Below are 15,198 nucleotides of genomic sequence, written 5' to 3'. Positions count from 1 at the left end.
ACATACATATATATGCATATTTTCCTGGCAGCGAAAGTAGTGCTTTTTCTGCTTACATTTGGTTCCAGCTTGACCCACCACATTCCATTGCAGATGGTGTAGTTCACTGGATGTCACTAACTCTTTGCATGGCTTTCTTATTATCTCAATCAGAACACCTTTAGGACCTGACCTTGCTGTCTCTCAGTGGCCTGGGACAGAGGTTTGACTGTTTATACCCCTATGCACACCTCATCACACAGAAGTACCATTCTTTTCACTAGAAGAGCTTATTTTAATGTAACTAAGAGCTGGATTACTGACTGGAGAAGATGAGCAGAGGGCAATTACCTCATGCTTGAATTAACAGGGCATACATTTAAATTAAAAATTGAGGAAGATTTTGGTAGATGTTATTAACACTGTCTTTTTAGGGATACTGTTTTGTAATACAGTGATGAGAAACAGATGCTACACAACACACCCTGCTTGTGAACTCAAAGGAGCATACTGAAAAATAAACCATTGTGAAAAAAAGTCCTTGTTGTAGTCTAAGCAATTAGTTTAGACTCCTGACACAAACTTAATACAAGTTATGTTTTTTACATGTGAAGAGATGAAGAATCAGAATTCCACATTTCAATTATAGGTAGATACTTGCCCAAAATACTTTCTGCAGTACAGATTTCAGGAAGTTCATGCACAGGGTTTGAATTCTAGGTGAAAGAGAAATGAGCAATAAAGCTATTAGCACAAAGCTATTGTTATTGCTGGACAAGTGGGCATAAAGACTTGAGTTCCTGATACAGTTTCTGGCAGAAGGGTAATGCTAACATTTGGCAAAGAAATCTACAGGTATCATTTTATTTAAGTTGCTTTTATTTTAAAAGACTAAAAGAACTTGAACATTTCATAAAGTGGGCAAATATTGTTTGCAGGGAACAGTAAGCTCATGACACTGACTGTTGCAGCTGACAAAGCCGTTATATGTTAATTTGATCACAGTGATTGATGTGTTGTGGATTAGTGGCTGATGAATCCCAGCTGACCTGGCCTGCTCCATTTTTATGCTAGCTAATACACATAGGCACCTTCTTGACTGTGCAAAGGTGTGGTGATGAATGTTCTTTGGATGAGTAGTTCTGTTGAGACTCATGTTAAGCATGTTGCTTGTGCATTCTGCTCCCTGATAAGATGGTGTAAACTATTTCCCAGGTGTTCCATGGAGAAAAGAAACACTTGCAGTTCTCTAACTTGTGAATATGCACAAGTTGTAGGTGCTTAATGGTGCTGTCTGTTTAATAACACTAAGGGATAAGCAGTCTGGTAGGATTATCAAATATGTATGTGCTATATATTTCCAAGTCAGCTGTGGGACCAGGATTTATAAATGTTTTGAGGCATTACAAAAAGCAGTTATGCCCTGCTTTTGGAATTCATCCCAGTACCAGCTTGGATACATAGCTGAAGTTACTTTGTCCACAGTGACAGTTACATATCTGTTTCCCCATTCCTTAAACACAAAAGTCTCCTCCTTCATCTGACCTGCTTGTATTGTCAAAAATTAAGTGGTCTGCATTTCAGAAAAAATGTTTAGTATCACCATTTTCTGTGAGGCCAGTCATTTCTATTCCTTCATTAACAGTGTTTTTTCAATTTCTTTGCCATTTTCTGCTCTAGCTTTCCTCACCTTCCATATGAAAGATTTTGTTACTGACGCATGGATTGGATTAAATGATATAAACCATGAATTGAGGTTCCTTTGGACAGATGGAACAGGGGTTTACTTTACAAACTGGGCCAAAGGCTTCCCATCAGGACGTATGGATCTATACTCGTATGATGGCCAGGTAAATGGCAATTTACAGAAATTTGATTTTTAGATTGCATTTACACATTTTTGATTTGAGACATGTTAATGCTTGACTTATATAAAAATATATATCAGTTAACAATCCAAACAGAGTGAATGGTTTTTGAGCCCTTGAGCAGTTGCTCTATTAGCTTGTGACAGGATCTGTTAAGTGCTCATTCAGAGATCAATTTCAAATTTCAGTTTTCTGTATCCAGGAAGCCAACACTGCTTTGGTGTTCACCCTGCTTGCTCTTATAGGCTGTGGGAAAGAGGACAGTGGGATTCTTACCTCCTGACATTTGCCCCAAAAGAACACTGAATGAGTGCATCCTCCTAGTCCTCTGATCACAGCTGTACTGGACTTAGCTGGTTTCACAGCAGACACTGAGACACTGCTGAGAAAGGGACACTTACAAACATTTGCTCAAACAGCCAAGTCTCACACAGAGGCAAATTTTATCAGTCACACTTGCTGAAAGGGCATGCTTATAGAAGACATCTATTCATTTTTTACGGAAAAAAAAAATAAAATCACTTGCTCTGTTTCTTTCTCTGATGGAGCTCCTCTCCTTGATCTTACACATTTAGATAGTTCTGTGCTATGCAGCTAAAACAGATTATAGTACTTCTGTATATAGTTACTTCTCTTGAATGCAATTTCTTATATAGAAATCTTACTTTTATGAATAATATGATTTTTCCTGGTTTTGAAAGTAACACCTCTGAGCTTCTTATCTCTAATGGAGGAAGAAAATTTGTTCAAAAATTCAGAATTCAAAAGAGAAAGCATCTTTAAAATGCTGCTTCTGGGAGGAACAATATATATTTTTCTCTTTTTATGAAAAGTAGTAGAATTTATATGAAGTGTTCTGTGAAAACTTATCAAGTTCTTATTTTATAAATTTCAGACTTATTTTTAAATTTACTTGACCTTGGCAAAACAAATTATTATAGTTATTACAAAATAATATGCAACTTTTCAGTTCCAAAGATTTAAGTCTTAATGAATTTCACTTTCAAATGAAGAGTTTATCTGTGTATCTCCTCCTAGACAGAAATCCAAAGAAGTAAATTGAATATAGATGAAATATAGATGCTTCACTGCACAAAACCATTTGTACACCTGTGTTATTTTGCATTCACCATTGTTTGTTTAATACATGCTCATGTAGACAGGATAGCTAGAATCTATATCAGAGATGTTGAAATGTCACTTTAAGGGTGGTACTGATAGATCAATGGCTGCCTTGGGGCAGGAGCAGTTCTAATTTTTATGTGTGGAACGTCACAGCTTTCAACTATAGAATTTGCCTATTGATGGTCCAGATTTTTTTCTGTGACAAATTTAAGTCTTTTTCTACAGTGGTTGACTTTGAATTGCCCGTGGCTTTCTTTCTCTCCTGCTGTATTCCTGGAAACATGAGAATACTGGAATAACTCTGGTCTACTTATCCACTGTGTTGTTGCTTAAGAAAGAACAACATTAAGAAATCTGTGAAGTGCAAGAGGAACAGAACCTCCACATCACAAAACTTATGCTGTTAAATATTACAAGGATGAGAGTAAAACTACTGCATTCCTTGTGTCTCAAGATGTAAAAGGGGGAAGATAGTTTTGTGTTTGCTTCTTCTAGCTATTTGTAATTGATTTTATATCTTTTTGCCTCAAGGCTGATTGTGTTGTCATGAAAAACAGTCCTGTTAAGGAAGCAGGGAAGTGGGCTGATGGGAGCTGTGATAACAGCAGAGGATATATATGCCAAATTAATGCAGGTACTTGTATTTTAAGTTAAAATGCAATCAGACTTTATGGTGTTTCAGTTAATTGTTTTGCTGTGTGGATTTAAATGTCATTTCACTTCCAACAAAAATACATCCACAAATCATTCTCCAGACAGGAACAAAAGGGTAATATGTGTTAGAAGTTCAGTTAGACTACTCACAGCTGGCTCTTTCCAATAACTGGCATGTTGCTACCTTCCTGACACAGAATTTGTATCTGCAGCTTTATGTTTCCCATGACCCTTGACATGCTGTATTTTTATTCTCTCTGTCATTTTCTGAACTCATTGGCTTTCAAAATATGTTCTGGAAAATACTATCTTGTGCATGTAGCATGAACTGTCTGGAGTGCAGCTGTAATTCACCTACACCTGCACTAATTAAAAAAGCAACAAAAACTTGGGTTTAAGAATCTGATTCCTTTTTAAGGACTGGGATGTTGTGCAGTTTTCCTTTCACTCACAAAAAGATCTCTGGAAAACAACACAGTCTCTACTATGTGTTTCTTTTTCAGTGAGTATATGTGTCTTTTTTCACCCTTATTTTACAGATGCTGAGTTTTTGCCTTCTCCAAGTTCATCCCCCTCCAGCATTCTCCGTTATGGTAACAGTAGTTACCTGTTCGTCGATACCAAAATGCAATGGGAGGAAGCACGAGAAAACTGCAAACGGGATCAGTTTGACCTTGCCAGCATCTTAGATCCCTACAGTCAGTCATTCTTGTGGATAAAAATGTTAAAATATGGGGTGCCAATGTGGATTGGTCTTAACAGTAATGTGGTAAGAACATCAAACTAATTGAACATGATGCTGCTTTACTTGTGGGCAAATCAGGAATGGAAAAGTCTTACTATATCTCTTCACTTTAGCTTAGTTAGTTTATGTCTTGGCCCCAAATACTTGCATGTACTGACAGATTTAGAGGTAGGAATCCATCCCCTTCCATTACTCTGATTAAACTGTAAAAATTATTTGCTATTTGCTATTTACTATTATTATTATTTACTATTTATCACATTCACTCTGTTCACTTCCAAACAAGACATTTTAGGCTTGCATTTTGAAAGATCTCATTGGTTATATTGTGTATTTGAGATTAACCCTCATATTTTTTTACCTTAGTGAAGAGTGGAAAGCATTTATTCCAAAAAATGGTAGTAAATGAAACTGAGAACTCCCTAATGTTTTTTAAGTTAATTTGAAGCCATGTATTATGCGTTTCATTTTGCTGAAAAGTATTTTTTGTGCTGTTGTATTTTTCAATGCGTAGCTTCTTGTTGCAAAGTAAATTGAGCCATTCACTAATGATTTCTACAAAAAAATCTTCTAGCACAAGGTGCTCGGACAGACATTTGACTGATGAAGGAATGATTCATGCTTAGAGTTTAATAATTCTTGTTATTTATTTTGTTCTTAGACCAATGGGCGTTACAAATGGGTTGATAACTGGAGAATGAAGTATACTAAATGGGCTGAAGGGGAGCCAAAACAGAAAATAGGCTGTGTCTATCTGGATGTTTCTGGAACGTGGAAAACAGGATCCTGTAATGAAAGTTACTTCTCTATTTGCAAAAAGGCTGATGGTAAGAACTTGAATCTAACCATTTCAATTAAGATTATTATCTGCTTAGGTATTTTTTTTTCATTTCAAGAGCTAAGGAGATGAAAGCATTTAAATTTACTTGGGTTGAATGGTGCTTCTTTAAAACGAGAACCAATGCACGTTAAGAAAGAGGTAGTGTGACTGTGAATAGCCATCACTTTATATTAATAAGGTTAGACATATTTTGCAAAGCTTAGGCTCATGTTACTCTGATATTTATTCTCGTATTGAGTAAACATTGCAAGACCAAAAACCTCAAAAATCAAAAGGTAATGAATATTAGGTGTTCATACAGGTACGATATTGAAGGGGGAAGAGCTGAATGACTAAGCTGTAAGGTGTGACAGCTTTCCAGCTTTTCCTTTTATAACTGAATAACAAGCTACAGGAGTTATAGAAATTATTAAAGATACTTCTTCAGGCTCCTTTCTTTTATGTTTTTGACTTGAAACTCTTGTTGCTGTCATGTGAGAATGAGGTTGCAACTTGTATGACTAAGTTCATATGAGCCTTAATTCAGCAAAGCATTCAGGTGTAAAATACATTGGTGACTGAAGAGCTGAGCTGAACTTTAGAATGTGTTGAAAGATAAAAGTATGCTTGGGTTGTTTGCTAAATTAGATTTCTTGAGACTATAGTTGCAATACTTTTTGTTTATAGGTATAGGACTTTTTCTCCTTATTGTGTTGTAGTAAGCAGTATAGGCTACCAGGTTCCAGTCTTTTAAAGACCTGTGTGTGTTTTCCACATTCAGCTGGAATGATCAATTTGTTCTAAAAGATTGTATAAGAAGCAATTTCTTTAAATTTTGTGCTTTTTTAAAAAAACTTTTTTAAAAAATAGTTCAAGCTCCCACCGAACCCCCTCAGCTTCCAGGAAAGTGCCCTGAATCAGAAGGACACAAGTCTTGGATCCCTTTCCGAGGTCATTGCTACTACATTGAATCTTCATCTACAAGAAACTGGGCCCAGGCATCTTTAGAATGTCTTCGACTAGGTAAGTGAGCTCCTTAATCAAAGAGCACATATTTATTATGTGTTTGTCCTCTCTTTGGAAAGCTGAACATGCAATACGTATTTCTGTAATTTGTGATTTCAAGGATGGTCCAAAGTGTTGAACAATCTATGGACAATGTGAATCCTTCTAGCAGATGGGCTCAGACATTCAGTTTTCCAGGTGTTCCATAGATCTCAGTGTCCTCAGTTGCTGGGACATGGAATGTCATGCTGAGTATGCGTGGCCACGAGACAGGCTCCTGTTGCTGGTGCAGACTCAAGGCTCCATCCCTGCCACAGACACTCTGATCCCTCCAGTAATCAGTCCTTCATGGTGTTGCCTCTAGAGAGACACATGGGCATGCATACATACACAGCTAGCTGAGATTCTCCTGGTCCCTTGGATAGCCATCTCAGCTTGTGGTTTCATCCTTGCTGACGCACATACTTGGCTGATTTACCTACTTGCTGGCTAAGCTGACTTGATATCACATACTCACTTGTGTACCTGCTGTTGCTCCAGATGCTGTCAATAGGAACACAAGGGTCTCCGAATCATAGTCCCACTCCCGTTTCTGGTACTTAGACCTCCTTGCACACACATGCATACAAAGTGAAGTCTTTTCCCTGTGAAAATGGTTAGAAATACGGTTTATTAAGAAGACAGGACTGTCCACCCAGATCAAGCATGGGGTATGGCCAGAGACTTATCACTCTATTTCTCTATACTTGTTTCTTCCAAATAATCTACATCCATCTCTTTCCCTGCATTTGGTTCCTTCCCTGAACATCTCATAATAACTCTAGTGCAATCTTGGAATTCTCTTTTTTTATCACACCATGTGTCTCATCTGCCTATGTAACTCCCCTCAGTCTGAAAGGTATTCTGACATTGACTTGTCTTGATGGGCTTCATGACAGGACACTAGAGCTGTGACAGCCCCAGGAGGGGTCTGAGCAGGATGTCCCAACCTCTGGGTTCTTCCCCTGCCATTGTGCCTCTTCCCTCCCCTGTCCTAGTGAAGATTGGCCTTTGATGGTCTGATGGCTCCTGTGATGGGCCTAGGAATAGCCAGGGAAGGGGTCCCCCATCTGCCATTGACTCTCTGGACTCCCTTGTGGATGAGCAATGAATCTTTTTATCACATAACCTTAATGTAACGAACATCTGATAGCATTCCACAAAAGAGGAACAATTAAAAAACCAAAAAGACTACAGTGAAAAAAAAGAGGAACATTTTGTGTTCTCTTATATTCTGCTGTCCCTGCTTGCACTCTGCGTTTTGTTGGACTCTTCCAATTTTGTCTTACCCATACTAGAATTTTGAACCATAGTATAATTAATCAGTAGCTTAGCAGTGATTGAAATGACTAATATTTTCATTCCCTGTAACTCTTCCTTCATTAGCTGTGAGGAAATACCTTCAAAAATTAAACAGTCAAATAAAATAGTGAAGTGCCAAACACAGCTGTTCCTCCATACCTGTTGAATGGATTTCAGCCCCACACTAAAGCAAAGTGAAAATATGCTTTCTTTGGTGTTTAATTCCATGCTATACAAACCTGTGGGAAGCTCTTTCTGTCTGCTGGCTTCATGCTGTGACTTTTTGACTTTGCTAGAGCAAAGTGCCAAGTGGTGTATGCAGGCAACTAACATTGCCCACATTAACTGGGCAACAGGTGACCAAGATAATCTTTCTTTCTCTGATGGCTACAGATTGAACAGGAGAATAAATGAGATCTGGTTAAAGAGTTATACAAAGGACTGTGTTTCAGAAAGTCAGAAAAGTCTGTGACATACTTGGACTATACAAAGACTGAGGAAGCACTTATTAATATGCAAAATCACATGGTTTAGCAACTGAAGTTATATATACTTTTTACTATAACCTTTTAATTTTGTTTAGAGTGGGTTTGGGTTTGTTTGTTTTTAACTAGTGCCACATCAGTAGAAACTTACTTCCAATACAATATTAACCTGTAGTATTTTGCCTAGAGTTCTTGTTAAGTTATGTTGCTATTTCTCAATGGGTGAGGAAAAAGGCCAAAATGCTAGTGCAGTGCTGTGGGAATTATAAGAAATTAATCAGCGACAATGCCAATGTCCTTCATAAGCTCTTATCTGAAGTTAGTTACTGTTTTGAATTTCAAACTCTGCTTGGAGTTTGATGTGGATAATCAGTGTCAAGAATAAGACTGGCATTTCACAGAGCAATGAGAATGCTTTTCACTGGAAAACTTAAGTCTCCTACATTTTTTTTCTCTTTTTCTTTCAGGTGCCTCTTTGGTATCAGTTGAAGACTCAACTGAAGCCAACTTTCTGACATATAGCATTGAACCGCTTGAAGGGAAAACTTCAACATTTTGGACAGGACTGTACAGAAATGTGGATGGTAACTTATTTACTTTTGAGATCTTTCTTTTGGTGACTAGTTGTCACAAGCTGCTTGACATGGTCATTGAAAATTTCACGTTTTACTTCTGCAATACGTAAGACGTGAAATTAGAAAAGTTAGTACATTATCATCAAAGGGAAGCTGGTCAGTTGTAATCAGACAATAACTAGTGATATATAATAGAAAAGGCCAACCACAGAAATCTCATCCTAAAGCAGGAAAATTTCAGCATGACAAAGTAAGATACGAAGGTGCACATAGTAAACAAAATGGTGTTGGGACTTGAGTCAAAGTCAAATGGTTCTTCTCAAATGTAAAGAGACCCTGTGTTAATATCCTTGTCATTGAGATCTTGCAGTTTTTGAGCTAGAAAATAATGTGGCTAACATCACCTCTGCTTTTGGGAATCACCATCCTGGGATGACCAGCTATTTGTCTTTAGTTACAGCCAGACCTCAGAACAGCTTCAGCTCTAAGCTGGAATTGTTTGTGTCTTGTGATTGTGTGTATGACAAGTTTTTCTATTTTTTGCCTCTTTGTAAGGAAGGTGAGTTAGGAGACAATTGGCAAAAGATTACTTTTATTAAATCTTAAAACTGCTGATTCATATTTTCTCAGTAGTACAGTTAGCATTAAATTAAATAGATATTTCTTTCTTTATGATAGGCCTAAAGTTAAAAGTTACTGAAGTCTTGTGCTGTTCAGGTGAAAAGCACTTGTAGAATAATGGATTGCAGAATAGTTCAGGTGACTTGGAACAAGGTTTTCTCCAGTTTAGGACTGTTTTAAAAACTGCTTGCTCAAACATTTCATTGACAAACCATATGAGGAGAAGGCAATTATTCAATTACACTACTTGAATCTTAACCAGGAAAAGGTAAAGTTTTCAGTGGAAGAGAAAAGAACTTGAAGAGAATAATGTTTTGTAAGCATAACACATGAAGGAAAGTTGGGGGTCACTCGTGGCTAATTGACACATGTACTGTTTTTTAGCATGGTTTTAGAGTAAGTGTAGAGCAATACAGTTCTTACAGAGATCATAATCAAGAGATGCTTTAGCAAGTATGTATCATTAGATTACTAGACAGTGATTACAGTGATTTCAGCATAACTACATAGATAAATTACATGTATTTGGAAGAGTTATTGTGTACAAATGCCATGCCCAGGCACAAATAGTGACAAGTATTTAAAACATAAATTTAAAAAAGCAAAATATGAAGAATCTGGTAAGAAAAAAACACAATTTTAAAATTTTTATACTGAGTCTAAGAATTTCTTTGTGTACAGCTTAGGAGTCACAAGGGATATATTTATTCTAAATAAGTAACACTATTAAAAGATAAAAAGGGAAAAAAAGAGAACAGGAAGGAAGAGGCAGAAAGTCCCAGCGTAGTTAGACATCAGTGATCATAAGATTTTTAAAGCAGATTTTTAAGAAGGAAAATTGTGTGTGTAAAGTCAGTGGGAAGGAACACAAACTGAAAAACGAATGGAAGAAAACTGGACTTAAAAAGATTTCACTGGGAGCTTTTTAAAAATTATTACAAAACCTCTCTAAAAATTAATGAAATAAAGGACATTCTGTTGAAGACAAATTATCTTTTGACATAACTAATGAATGTAAACTAAACAGTCAATACTGCACCATTGCAATAATTTGTTGGAGATACTTCTTTAAACCCTCTTGCCTTTGTAACATCATAAGCCAGACTGGCTTGCTATTTTCCAAAAATTGATGTTGTATCATTTGCATAAAAAATACAGGGCAACATGATGTATCAGACCAAAAATCTAAGTTGCTAGTAGCCTGTCCCCAAGCTACAAGTAGATTTCTTAGGAAGTCAACAAATCTGTTCAGGTGGAAGTGAATACTGTCTTGTTTTTACATATGCACTGTTGTTCCCACTAGGAGACTGGCTGTGGCTAGACAACACTGCAGTTAATTTTGTCAACTGGAATGCAGGAGAACCTTCCCCTCAACAAAATGAGCACTGTGTTGAAATGTACGCACAGTCTGGGTACTGGAATAATATCTATTGCTCTTCCTACAAAGGCTATGTTTGTAAAAAGCCAAAAAGTAAGTGGTACATGTATGACTTTCTTTCATGAATTAATTATGCTTTTTTATGCTAGCATTACATGGCCATTACGTGCAGTGCATTTTTCCTGGGTGTTTTGAGGTTTTGTAAATGACAAGGGATACACATTTGCATGCCAACAAAAAGAAAGAAAGATTAAGTTTTGTCAGAAAGTAGGACTGATGACCAGTGCTCAAGTCCCGTCAGAGTAGTTTTAAAAATACTGCATTCCTACCTTAAATGTACCTAATGTATGCACTAATCAAGTTTGCCCCTTCTGGATAAACAATTGTTGACTGTCCATAGAGTTAGTACTGTGCTTTAAGCAAACAAATTTGTCTCATCTATTAGAAAATAACCTGCTCAGTCCACAGAATATGCTTTGTGTATTTCTCTCTGGAAGTCTCATTTTCATGCATTTTCTGAGTATGAAGTCATGTTTCTGTGAATTTAATATTAATGAACTAATGAACAGTTTTTGGACTTTTTGTCTCTATGTTTGAGATGATGACTGAATGAAAAGCAGAGCAAAATAACACAGTTTGAATATGCTAATCTTGAAGTATCCTGAAGTAATTGAATGTGCAGATTTTATATTAATGACAACCAGTGCATACATGTTCCTAAAAATCACCCTAATAATTTCTTCCAGCATGTATTGCAATATCAGAATCTCTTACAAATGTTTACTGAGAAGAGTAAAATGCATGTAGTAGCTAAAGTATGCTCACTTCCTCTACAAAACTGGAAATAAAATTCTGCTATCTTTTCTATACATTTGCTCTCATGCAAAAGTATTCTTACTTACTCAGATGCTTGTAATGATTAGTGTATCCCCTACAGGAAATACTGCAGAGCTGTCAAATGCAACCATCCATTCAGAGTCTACTTACTCACCTTTTTACATTGTCATTGACAAGCTAAAAGGCACTTAATATTCATTCTCCATCCAGAACAGTCATAGCTGTGGGTAACCAGTGTTAAAACCAATGGCCAAACTTCCTTTTAAACCAATCAAGTCACCTTTCTATGCTGGTGCTGGCATTCACCTCTGTTTTGATAGTGAGCACTTTCAAGGGGCTGAAGCAGATAAAATCTATTTGCTTTTTTTAGGATTTTTTTTAGGCCATTGAAGTCTCTCAGTGAACCAAATTTATTCCACTTGCTACATTTATATAACAAATATTGCAAGAATTTGAAATAATCAGTTATACTGAGAATTATGTTTGGTCATCTCTGGCTTGAATATGATGTGTAAATTTTCTCATGGTTCTCCTTGGAAACTCTCTGATGTTTCTTCTTTTCTGCTAGTTTATGTAAATACCAACATGTGAGACCAGAGTACAATAGACCATTGGTGCTGTGTCTTTTGATAGATCTGTATAGCTGTGTATGGACTTAACCCAAATACTTTCAGTATTTAGTGATATATATTGCCATGTATTTATAATAATAATATAATAATAAAATAATTCTATATTAATGTTTTGAAATGCCAGCAATTGAAACACCACCAGCAGCCGAAATGCCACCAGCTGAAATGCCTACGAAGGGTAAGAGTATTGTCTTTCAAGTAGACAGTAAGCAATACAGTATTCTGTATAATATCTTTTACATTTTCTGATATATCTTTGTACCATATTTGTTTCCTAGGAGCAAATAATTTCTAGTAGAATACAATATACATTCAGTTTCCAAATGCAGAATTAAAAAAAAAATAATTAGTTAAACAGCACAAAATGTTGGTGTTTTAATTTTATGTGTTAGCTTTGCCTCCCGTTATTTTGAAACAAATGGAACACTTTTAATTAAAACATCATACTTTCTAAAGAAATTATTTCCAGTGATCAGATAAAGAACATATAGCACCCTCTTGATTTCCTTGTATTTGTTTTCAGCAATGACAAAAGATGAGAAGCCTCCTCCTCTGAACCACAGTAAAACAGGAGTTGTAGTTATTGTTGCCACCCTCATCCTAGCTGGAAGTGGCCTTGCAGGATATTTCTTCTACAAGAGAAGAAAGAATCGCTTGTCAACAAATGACAGCTTTGAGAACAATTTGTATTTTAATAGTGACACAGTTCCTGGAACTAGTGACACAAAGGATCTTGTGACCAACATAGAACAGAATGAACATGCAGCACTGTAATGTAATAAAAAGAAATGTAATGTAATATGTAATGTAAAATGTAATGTAATAAAGTAAAATGTGCCTTGTTTTAATAAAATTATGCATTTAGAATTAAGCAGAATCTATTTTCTCATGTGCAAATACTGTAGTAGTCAGTTTTGGTGTGTGTTTAATGTTACATACAGCAGTTACTTTATTTTTTAACCATTGTATAATGTGTAAAATTTCAGATCTCAGGATTTGCTGACCCACAATGAGTGTGGATCTTAAGAAAAGAGATAATATTGACTAAGTACTAAATGGAACAATAGAAATGGATGCAATAAAGGAAGTAAAATGTAGACAGATCTACTTGAGATGTCAAACAATGCCAGTACGCAGATTCTAAAAGCTATTAAGCAAATGTCTCTCTAATTCCACCATCTTTCAAGCAAGTCCCTTTTCTAGGGTAATTGATAAATGGCAAGTCTGTATTTAGGTGCATCCACTTTAAATCACTTGGGAAAAACATATTTTATGATAAAATTTCAATTCCCACAAGTTCATGCAACACAGAGAAACAACTATGAAGTTCTTGTAGTTCATGTATTCTGTGACTTAATCAGGTGAAATCTTGGGGCAGACTTCTGGAGTGTATTTGGTGTTAATGGCCAGTGTTCTGATTGGCCACAAGTTGGTTTGTCTCTAAGAGGTGGTAAGATCAGGGCAAAATGTCCTTATCAGGACAGCAGTTGCTGAGGAGGGAGAGAAACACTACCCGTACTTGTTTGGAAGGTTTATAGGAGTACTGGGTAGCTGTTAAGGTGATCACATACTGGTATTGTGCCTTGTGTGCTGGTAGTCAAGAACAATTTAGCTTTACCAATGTATTATTTACCAGTGGTTTTATTTCCTTCCTAAAATGTCTATATCAGTTACCATAATGTGGAGTTCATATTCCTAATTTTTGTAAATCTTGTAAAATGTAAAACATGCATGATTCCTCACTCATGTTCAAAGGTTTGGAAGGTTTGTTTTTGTGATTTCAGATTTTATTCTGTGAAATAAACAGTAACTAGCTTTGATTTTTAAAATAGTTTTTAGTTTTATACTCCTCTATGTAAGACTGTGTAACATGATAAAATTAAAAAGGAGGTGATACAATCATAGAGACATCCATCCACAGTTCTGGTCAAGTAATATATTGACCATATTTTCCTGATCTGTCCAGGGTTCTTCATGCCATCTGGTGTGGCTTATGTACCAGAAGCCTCTGGACTGACAGGTTTATGATGTTAAGCGTGACATCGTTTCAATCATATGGAGAAGTGGTGCCAGCTAGAAAGGTGTGTGAAAGGAACAGTGAAAGGTCCAAAAGCCTTGACTGGAATCCCTACATCACTGTATTGGCTGTTGTGCAACCAACAAATAGGAGCGTTCTCTTGGCAAAAGAAGTTCAGTACTTTTCTGAGTATCTGCACAATCTCGTGGCAGTGTCTGCACACTGAATGGTTCAAGATAACATTTTGCCACATATATCTGCAAATGCACGGAAAGGAAAGGAAATAAAGATTGAGGGGATGTATAATTTCTGGTGCTTTGCCATACTCTCCAGCAGCTAAAGAGTGTCAAGTGGGGAACCTGTCTGTTGCAGCCTGGACAGTTCTGAACTCATTGACCCATTTAAACTGCCTGAAATACAGCATCATCTTTGAGTAGAAGAGAGTTAAAAATGCCATGCTGGCAAATAGCTGACGGTAGCTGCTGCTTCTGTGAAATGCTGTATCTCTTATACTCTACTGTTCAAAAAGGTAAAACAAAAAATAAAACAGGTTCCAAATCAGCGGCTCTACTTGGAATATGGATCTACTTGGCCTGCTCATATTAGAAAGAATGTGAGTGAAAAAGACTTGATTTTCAGAACAGGAGGAAATCTAAGCTGCATGTTTTTCTCTCCCTCCTATTGCAATAAAATGGAATTGAAAAAAGTTTCTCACTAAAAGAAGCAAGTATGGAAGCAGTGGCATTTACAACATAGGAACTGTCAGTCCCTTTCTAGTGGTGCCCAGTAATAGGACAAGGATTTATGGGTATAAGCTAGAACATGGGACGCTCTACTTCAGCATGAGGAGAAAATTCTTTACTGTGAGAGTGATGGAGCACTGGAATGGGCTGCCCAGAGAGGTTATGGAGTCTCCTCTGGAGATCCTGAATGTGATCCTGCTTCGGCAGAGGGGTTGGACCAGATGACCTCTAGTGGTCCTTTCCAACCTCTAACATTCTATGATTCTAAATCATCACAGTTCCTTGTAGTAAGCTGAATATCAGCATTGATACTTCATACACAGTCTCATTTTGAATAGAATGTAGAGAAATTAACGACCCTGAACACATTAAA

General features: G+C 36.6%; 1 protein-coding gene across 2 annotated transcripts in view; it reads left to right on the top strand.

Annotated features, from left to right (window-relative positions):
• Positions 1-13,885, top strand: part of LOC103527499 (macrophage mannose receptor 1) — a 52,229-nt gene extending 38,344 nt beyond the window's left edge. For both annotated transcript variants that reach the window (XM_008492693.2, XM_030446511.1), the window contains 9 exons: positions 1,660-1,829; positions 3,504-3,606; positions 4,166-4,395; positions 5,033-5,198; positions 6,062-6,214; positions 8,490-8,606; positions 10,522-10,689; positions 12,190-12,243; positions 12,589-13,885. In XM_008492693.2, the coding sequence (XP_008490915.2) occupies positions 1,660-1,829; positions 3,504-3,606; positions 4,166-4,395; positions 5,033-5,198; positions 6,062-6,214; positions 8,490-8,606; positions 10,522-10,689; positions 12,190-12,243; positions 12,589-12,839 (1,412 nt within the window). In that variant the 3' untranslated portion in view covers positions 12,840-13,885. The remainder of the gene's footprint in view (positions 1-1,659; positions 1,830-3,503; positions 3,607-4,165; positions 4,396-5,032; positions 5,199-6,061; positions 6,215-8,489; positions 8,607-10,521; positions 10,690-12,189; positions 12,244-12,588) is intronic.
• The last annotated feature ends 1,313 nt before the right edge of the window (positions 13,886-15,198 follow it).

This window comes from Calypte anna, chromosome 2 (genome assembly GCF_003957555.1).
Source record: "Calypte anna isolate BGI_N300 chromosome 2, bCalAnn1_v1.p, whole genome shotgun sequence".
NCBI classification, from domain to species: domain Eukaryota; kingdom Metazoa; phylum Chordata; class Aves; order Apodiformes; family Trochilidae; genus Calypte; species Calypte anna.
Note: the sequence above shows the minus strand (reverse complement) of the source record. Positions and strands in the feature narration are given on the sequence as shown.